This window comes from Arachis ipaensis, chromosome B07, assembly GCF_000816755.2.
Source record: "Arachis ipaensis cultivar K30076 chromosome B07, Araip1.1, whole genome shotgun sequence".
NCBI lineage: Eukaryota > Viridiplantae > Streptophyta > Magnoliopsida > Fabales > Fabaceae > Arachis > Arachis ipaensis.
In genome coordinates, this window is record NC_029791.2 from 146,778 (window position 1) to 155,865 (window position 9,088).

The following is a 9,088-nucleotide window of genomic DNA, read 5'->3' on the forward strand; positions in this document are numbered from 1 at the left end:
CTTCGTCTGCCACTCTGCCCTCTGGTCGCCGTCGCCGTCGTCGTCGTATACTCGGTGAAGGTCAGTGCTCAGTGCTCGCGTTGTCTCTTTTTTGCGTCGCGACAGCGCCGCCGTACTTGTTCGCGGGGTCGCGGTGGAGCACACCGAAGAACCACTAGCGCCACCCTCGTTCATCGCGCCACCACGGTTCATCGCACCTCCGTCCTTGTTGCCATTCACCGAGGCACCGACCCTGGTGCCATTGCTTCGCTCCGCCGTGCGACAACAGATCCACAGTGAGTTTTGCTCAATTGAATTTCTTAGATCTAAACTTTCAATGTGCACTTCTATTACTTCTTCTACTGCATTTCTGATTTTTGAATTTTGGCATGAAGTATTTTAGTTGATGCAGTTGGTTCTACTGTTGCCGAATTTGTGGTGCTGCTTCATTGTAATTACTAATTTGTAATCATATAATTTCTGTTGTTGCTGATTTTGCATCTGAAATTGTGGTTGGTAATTGCTGAATTGTTGTTTGATTCTAGCAAGATTGAAGGCATATCTAGTTAGCGATGATTGAACCATCTTAGAGCTTTCCCTTCCATAACTTGAATCACTGAATGATTAGCTATGATTCCCTTCTATATCTAGTTGTTCTGAACTCTGTATTCTTGGTGTTATTGAATCATTGAATGCTTTTTTTTTTTTGGTTAATCTTTGGAAAAAGGTTATTAAATTTTGTTAAAATTATGCTGAGATTTTGCTAAAATTCTGATTGGCTGAAAATTTTGTTAATTTTTATTAAAATTATATTAAAAATTTTGTTAAAAGTTTGGCGGAGCTTTTATTTGTTCATTATGATCAGTGTTTTGTTAGAGAAAAAATAAATTTGTCGTATTTGCTTTTAATGAAGAAATAGATGAATTGAATTAACTGAATTAATTAAATAAGTAAATGATCGAATATTTGTTATTTATTTGGTTAATTCAATGGATTTCTTTTGTATTTTACAACTATCTTAATGAGTTCAATAGTGATATAATGATTAATGAGTGATAAATTGTTAATAATTATTAATTAATGAGATTAAAAGTTATATTAGATTTTGATTGATGTAGTGTTATTTTAAATTTGAAAAAATTTATATTTGATTATAATTATATTTGAAGTGTTTATTTATAATTTATTTATTATTTTATTATAAAATAATTTTTCAGTTGAAGTACCGTTGAATTGGTTAGACTAGTAAACCAGTAAATTCGTAGTTAGAGCTGATCGATCATCAATCCAGTTTTCAGAACCTTGGTCATTCCACTAGTAATACATATTAAATAACGAAAAGACGAAGTGGCGGTGACTAGTGAGCATGAGTGGGTGGTGTTGTGATGGAGCTGAGAAGCATGTCCGACGCGCTCCAATTCCACGCGCAACTCCTGAAAGGGGGCACCCAAAACGACGACGCAGCGCGCAACGTCTCCAAGCTCTTCACTTTCGCCGCCCTCTCTCCCGGCGGTGACCTCTCCTATGCTCGCCTCCTCCTCCGCTCCATCCCCCGCCCCAACTCCTATTACTATAACACCATCATCCGCGCCTATTCCCGCAGCCCCGACCCCACCCACCACTTCCACGCCCTCTCTCTCTTCCTCTCCATGCTCCACCACCAACCTGCCCAACCTGATAACTTCACTTACCCCTTCCTCCTTAAGTGTCTCGCCCGCTTGAAACTCACCCCACAAGGTAAACAGATCCATGCTCTCATCACTAAGACGGGTTTTGGGTCGGATCAGTATATCCAGAACGCCTTGATCCATATGTATTCTGAATTTGGCGAGTTGGGGTTTGCTCGCAAGGTGTTTGATAGAATGCCTCTTAGGGATGTGGTTTCTTGGACTTCAATGATTGATGGCCTTGTCAACGCTGACCGCCACGTCGACGCCTTGGCCTTGTTTGATAGCACGCTGAAGGCTGGGATAGAGGTCAATGATGCCACGGTGATGTCTGTTTTGAGGGCCTGTGCTGAAACCGGAGCTTTGAGTGTGGGGAAGAAGGTGCACATGATTGTGAAGGAGAAGGGGATTGATTCTAAGGCGAATGTTGGCACTGCCCTTGTTGATATGTATGCTAAAAGCGGGTGCTTGGAGAGTGCACGGAACGTGTTTGACAATGTTGTGGACAAGGATGTTTTTGTTTGGACCGCAATGATCTCTGCCCTTGCTAGCCATGGAATGTGCCAGGAAGCTATTGGGATGTTTGCTGAGATGGAAACCTGTAGGATAGAACCTGATGAGAGGACAATGACAGCAGTTCTCTCAGCGTGTAGGAATTCAGGCTTGGTTAATGAAGCTTATGTGTTTTTGAATGATGTGCCAAAACGTTATGGTATAGAGCCTACAATTCAGCATTTTGGCTGTGTGGTGGACCTCCTCGCGAGAGCAGGGCGTTTGAAGGAAGCCGAGGATTTCATTAATACAATGCCTATAAAGCCTGATGCAGTTCTTTGGAGGACCCTGATATGGGCCTGCAAACTTCATGGGGATACCGACAGAGCAGGGCGTCTCATGAAACACCTCAAACTGCGAAGGAGAACTGCTGATGATGATAGTGGGAGTTACATACTCGCTAGCAATGTTTATGCGTCTGCAGGGAAGTGGTGTAACAAAGCAGAGGTGAGAGAGTTGATGAACAGAAGGGGATTAACTAAGCCTCCAGGGTGTAGTAGGATTGAAGTTGATGGCACTGTATGTGAATTTTCTATGGGAGATTATAATCACCCTGAAGCAGAGAAAATATATGACAAATTGGATCAGATTGTAGATGAAATTAGAAAGGAAGGGTATAATCCGAGAGTATCAGAGGTGTTGCTTGAGATGGATGATGAGGATAAGGCCATTCAGTTACTTCATCATAGTGAGAAGCTAGCTCTTGCTTATGGACTAATCAGGAATAGGCAGGGTTCCAAAATCCGGATTGTGAAGAATCTAAGGTCTTGTGAGGACTGTCATGAGTTTATGAAACTAGTGTCTAAGATATACCAAAGAGAGATCATAGTAAGGGACAGGATACGTTTCCATCATTTCAAAAATGGTGACTGCTCTTGCAAGGATTACTGGTAGCTATGGTATCTGCTTTGGCCATGGAAACATTCGAATTAATGTTCAGTGACGATGTGGACATGATTGAAGATCATGAGTGCAACTCATTAATCAGCTATGGCACCATTCTGATCAGATACATGAATGTATGAAGAAACTGATTATATTGGTCATTGATAAATAGATTGGTTGTATGAAGTTAACGGTTTGAGTAAAGGGTTATGAAAGGGGGAACCACGTTTATTTTTTGAGTTATTTGTTCACTCGATGATTTATTGTACTTGGTACAGTACAGTCATGTGTTATTGAATTCTGATCTGTGCTTATTAGTCAATACATGTGTTTATTGTACATAGTAATGATACCTTGACTTGAATTCTGATCTGTGCTTATTAGTCAATACATGTGTTGTTGATCGCTATTTTCCTTTCTTGAATTTAATGAATCAATGCCAGAGGTGTTAGTTCAGTGCAAAAAAAAAAAATATCAGATTTACGAATCTCTCCACTTTTTTGTTCAGATAGCTTTTTCCTCCAAAATCCAAAAACTCTGTGTTGATGTTGCTGGTGGTGTGTGGCTGTCTTATCCTTGATCTTTGTTTGGTTTGCATTTTGGTTCCATTAAGATATGTTATTGAGATATATGTTTGTTGATCTTTGTTTGGGATATTCAGTTGCGATTCCAGTTTATTTTAAAACTCCGAAATTTTCATGATTGAAGCAACTCTTGGATGATTCATTTTACAGATATGCTCCCCATGGTTTCCATCAATTATTTTAATTTGTTTTGTTTGGTTTCCATTGCATTGGTATTCGATTTTTTTTTTGTTCGTTTCTCATTCTTTTTATTATCTTCTGATTTTTCAATCGCTGACTGCCTTTTTATATTGGCTCTGTATATGAATGGGGTACAAGGGAACAAATCATTTGAATCATTCCATCCATTGGTTCTTGCTTGCGTCCTGATTTTTTTATTCTCATATTCCTCGCTTTGGGGGATCGAATGCTCATTGATGTCGCGCTGGTGGTCCCGCCGGAGAAGGCGTTGTCGATATTCGAATCTGTACCGTCTCGAGTTCGTGTCCGGTCTTCCTCGTGTTAGCTATGACGTCCAACCAGGTTGGTTTTTCTACATCTTTGAATTTCTTATTGTATTATTTTTTATCTTCAACATTGAGGTTGGATTCCAGGTAAACTGGTATCTTTTGTGAACTTTAATGTCTTTTTGATCGTATTTTGTTTCTTGGTTGGTGTGTGAAAACTTGGTATTCGATTAGCCTCCTGAATTGTTGCAATTTGTCGTGATGTTTTTTTTGACTAGGGAGAATTCACTCATTATATATAAAAAATGATTTGGGTGCTGTGTTATGCTGTGTTTTCAGTTGATGTGAATCATTTGTTCTTTTCTCTCTGTTTTTTTTTTTGCTTTCTTGGTTGACATGTGAAAATTTTTTGTCTTGATTTCTGCCTGGATTGTTGCAAGTAGTTGAGTTATTCCTTCCCTATTTTATGATGGGTTTTTTCCCCTCTTTGGTTTGTGTTGTTCTTTCTCAGATGGAGGTTGTGGATGGTTGCCGCGAAGAAGACGTTGGCTGATAAGGTGTTCGGAAGCAATAAGAGTTTGAACAATGCGATTTCTTCGTCCCATCACGATGATCATGGAGCTGATGATGGAATGTTATTCATGGAGATTTGAGCTGAAAAGACCAAAACATCTTGATCCTCATGCGTGACACCGGTGGTGGCCACACAGCTTCCACTGAGGCCATCTGTAACGCCTTCCAAATTGATTCAGTGACGAGTATAGGGGTAATTCATGATTCATCCATTGTTTGCTTCTTTTTTTTTGCCATTTTGTTCTTATTGCTTCTTGCCTTTGGTGTTTGATTTGGATCTGATGCTTTTCGATTTTTATCCTTCTGTCTTCCCATCTTTACTGTAACAAATTATGCAGCTCATTCAAAATTTCAGATTCTGCCGCAACAGATTCTATTTTTTTTTTTGGCATTAAATTTCAAAATAATTTGGTTTTGTTCAAGAGTTTACAATTTTTATGGTTGGGGGATATTTTTCTTTGATTCTTCATTCATGTGCTTTTGCCTTTCAAGTTTCACTAGCTGGCTGGCTTTGTGGTATAATAGAATTTGTGGCTATGTGGCTTACTTTTATTTTCTATTTTTCTTCATGGAGCTTTTTGCACTCTAGCTTTTGTTTTTATTCTTTTTCACATTGTGGCCATTGTTATGCCATCGTTATTATCATTTTAAAATAATTACAACAGTAATAACTAATAAATGCTGTATCTATAGAAACTTTCCACTTTTCTAAATGCAAGATGTAATTTTTTGGGGATGTGGATGGCTGATGGAGGTTGAAGTTCTCTCATTTTGTGAATTGATGATAGCTGAAGCTTTGTGTATGTTTGGCATGATTAAATTGATGGAACATTTTTGGTAAATTTTTTCTTTCCTATTGCACCAAACTTGTTATATTTGATGTTTCTTTTTTATAATTAATCATGCAAAGGTTATGTTATAGATTTTAGGTTTTCATATTTAGGATTATTTGTTTAAGGTTTCCATTTTTTTATTATTTGTTCAAATATCGAAATCTTATAACTTAAACCACTAAACTTCAATAGCTAAAATTGAAATAAATTATTCTTGTCTTTTAAATTTTAATTATATTATTGTAATATAAGGTTGCCTTTTTGTTTTATATAAACTTTTGAATTTGTTATCTAGGTATCTAAAGTTTCAGTAATTGTATTATTTTGTCATCACCAAACTTCAAGCTTCAGCTCTCCAACTAAAGCAATCAGTACAATCATATTTTATCAATGGCCGATCCTTAATTTCTTTCTAACTTTTATTAATTTGGTTCCGATTCTCCTTTTTATGGTGTTGGTTATCCTCAAAATTGGCAACTTTTATCTTTTTGCATTTTGCTCACGAAGTGTTTGTGACTTTGTTTCTTTGTGAGTGTGTTCAGGTAGTGAAGGAGGCATTGGATTCAAGTGGGGGGCATGTAAGGGACTATATGCTTTACATTGGGGCTCTATGGACAGCATACTTAGTGATTAAATGTTAGCTCTAATTATTGTTTTGGTTGTGAATCGAATCATTCATCTTAGTTTCATTATAGTTACTTTGGTTTATTTCAAAGTTATGCAAATCTGTTATTTTCCCCCCTGTGATGTTATAAACCCACCCCATCTTGAAGTCAATTTATCTGGTGGAGAAAATAATTTTGATTCCTTATTTGCCAGTGGACCAACATCATCCAGGTTTGTCCATAATTTCTTGATATTGACTGATTGTGATTGTTATCTTGATGATGCTGAAATGCTTTATTCATAGGAAAATTGGTCATGTTGCATCTTGTGATGAATATCAATTGCCAATAACTGGTTCCAATAACTTCCATTTCCACTAATTGGATAGATAATTTTCTACTGATTTGGTTGATTTATTTTTTAAAAACTAATGCTGATGCTGAATGTGAGTATTTAATCACTTTTGTTATGCATAACACTTTTAAATATGTCATAAGGTAGCATTCTTGCATCGCTTTTTGTCAATCAACTAATTTGTTTGGCCTCACAATTGATTTAGGAAATAATTGCTTTATTCCTTATTGCTGTTAATTTCAAATTTTGATGAGATTTTATGTAGAAAATCACTAAACTCTTAAGGAGTGGTTAAGTTTTTAATAACTGCAGTAATGAAGGAATTTTTTTTGTAAATATTAGAAAATCACTAAGAAATATTAATAATACGAAGAGAAAGTTATTATACATATGGAGGTTAGAGAGATCCCTTTATGCTGATCATACGTAGCCTTAATTGGGTAGACCTTAGAAGCAAGAAAGCCCTCTATTAAAATAGGAGATGGTGGCAGGGAAGGAGAGGAAGTATGACATGCTTAGTGGGAAAAGATTGTGGTTAAAACAAGTTGTGTTGCTGCCCTTTCAGTGAGATTTGCAAATCATGGGCACCCCACTACGGTGGTCTCAACTGATCCTGCTCGCTCCTTAAGCATACTATTGAGCTGAATTATTAGTGACTCATTATTTATTATAAAATTATTGCACGGCAATAGTCACTCTTGCTTTTTCCCCTCCTTTATCAATCAGCGGCAAAATTTACTTATATATTTTTTATCAACTTTGTTTAGTGCTCATGAAAATCTGTTTTGGATTGCTCTTGAATATTGTAAAGTCACCTATTGATTTAAGGTATATTTTCCAGAATGTTACCTCAACTTCCTTATAACTTGTTTTTGTTCAAGGGGCGAGGAACAGTTGCCACTGGCCGGGTTGAGCAAGGAATCATAAAATTTGGTGATGAAGTTGAGGCTTTGGGACTGATGCATGGTATGTTTACTGAGGCTTTTCCTGGGTTTTGGGTTTCTTTTAAATCTAATTTATTCCTTTTGATTAAAATGCCAATTGTTGACATTTAGTTACATCTGTTAATTATGACCATTCTTGCATTCCATGTATGGCTATGAGCTAGGACCTATGGTTGATAGCATTTTGCAAACTTTTGATGCTTTCCACTTGCAATGCTGCTATGCAAATGTATCGTGATTTCTGTAATTAAGATAGCAAATTTTTTAGTTGTTAATTAGATTCTAATTTTTAGTATTCTGGAATCAATACAAGACTCAAGGTCTGAAACTTTGGACATCATGTTTGAGTTAATATTCTCCCTTTGATTTTGAGAAAAGACCTTACTTTCACTAGATGAATTTATGAAATTCAAAAAAGCACGAGTCTGCACACAATTATTTAAATTTTGAGCATTTATCAAATTATGAATTCCAAAGCCAAGAAAATTGATAGATAGACATGGATCTCACATATAATTCAATTTTAACGAGTATTTGTTTTGATGATGATGAAAAAAAAGTTGAAAGAGAAAGGTAAAAGATAAGTATTTAATTTGAGTAGTGCTAGGGAGCCAATGGCCTAAGTGTACAATGTATACAATGGGCTAAATCTTTGGTTTATGAATAAACATCTCATGTTATAAAAAGCTAATTTTTGGTTCACCAAGGTTCGAACTCTTGACCTTCCGGATCTGAAACTCTTATACCATATCCTGAAACCACTCATCCCAAAAGAGTAACCTAACAGGACAATGTAACACTAATAATAATATCTCTAATATTTTCTAAACCTTCATTGTACACATTGTACGCTTAGGTCATTGGCTCCCTATACTTTCTCATTTAATTTTAGCTTCGTTTCATGTTTTAATCTCTGGCTAATGCATGCTTACTTTTGTTCTTCGGTATGCTACAGCTGATATTCCAAAGGAAGATGTAGTTTGTAGGATTTGTTGCACACTAAAAATACACAGTTGTTGTCTTATGTACATGTTGAGATAGTTGAAACAACTTACTCAATCTGAGGTTTAATTCCTGCATAGGCTGCATTATTATTCAATTCTGTTGGCCAGTGATCAGGAATTTTAATCACTGGAATTTTACTTCATAAAAACGCTGTCATTGCAGTGTTTTTTGATGAGCAGATTCCACGCTTTAAAGACCATGATCAACCCAAGCATGGTAAATTCGTTGACCTATCTTGCTGCATACTCANGTATGGGAGTCATTTGGTCGAAGTTATTGGGCCTTTTTAAGTTTAAGCTCCAGGCTCATCACGGTTCTTGGGCCTAGCCCAAATATTACAGGCCTATTCTTAAACAGAATGGGTTCATTCAGACTAGTAGAACTGGTTCCCTGTCCAAAAAAAATAAGGACTAGTAGAACCGGTTGATTTTCATGCCGAGTTTGGAACAAATAACAATATGAAACATTTTACCAAAAATACATACATATATATGAAACAAATAACAGAGTTTGGAACTGGTTTTCGTCTTGTGCATGTAGCAATTTATTAGTTAGCAGTAGATTCTAAAATAGAGTTAGATCCATGACGGATTAGTCATTAATTTGTCATGCTTAAAGGTATAGTAGGCAACCCAATTTTTTTTTTTTTTCAAATGGATG

At 36.6% G+C, this 9,088-nt stretch overlaps 1 protein-coding gene across 9 annotated transcripts; it reads left to right on the forward strand.

Annotated features, from left to right (window-relative positions):
* LOC107609016 (pentatricopeptide repeat-containing protein At4g21065-like) lies at positions 7 to 7,833 on the forward strand. Of its 9 annotated transcripts, none has more exons than XR_002350932.1 (6): positions 7 to 275; positions 1,197 to 3,217; positions 3,986 to 4,189; positions 4,625 to 4,879; positions 6,062 to 6,155; positions 7,361 to 7,833. XR_002350932.1 is itself a non-coding variant. In XM_021106799.1 (2 exons), exon 2 carries the CDS (start codon positions 1,365 to 1,367, stop codon positions 3,090 to 3,092), a length of 1,728 nt encoding a protein of 575 aa, XP_020962458.1. In that variant the 5' UTR covers positions 7 to 275; positions 1,197 to 1,364; the 3' UTR covers positions 3,093 to 3,512. The 9 variants fall into 9 exon arrangements, 1 of the variants encoding a protein (XP_020962458.1); XR_002350931.1 differs by having other exon boundaries at positions 6,062 to 6,356; positions 7,361 to 7,760; XR_002350934.1 differs by lacking the exon at positions 6,062 to 6,155.

Coding starts and splice junctions, on each gene's coding strand:
- LOC107609016 (XM_021106799.1), top strand. CDS start 1,365: ATGGAGCTGAGAAGCATGTCCGACGCGCTCCAATTCCACGCGCAACTC.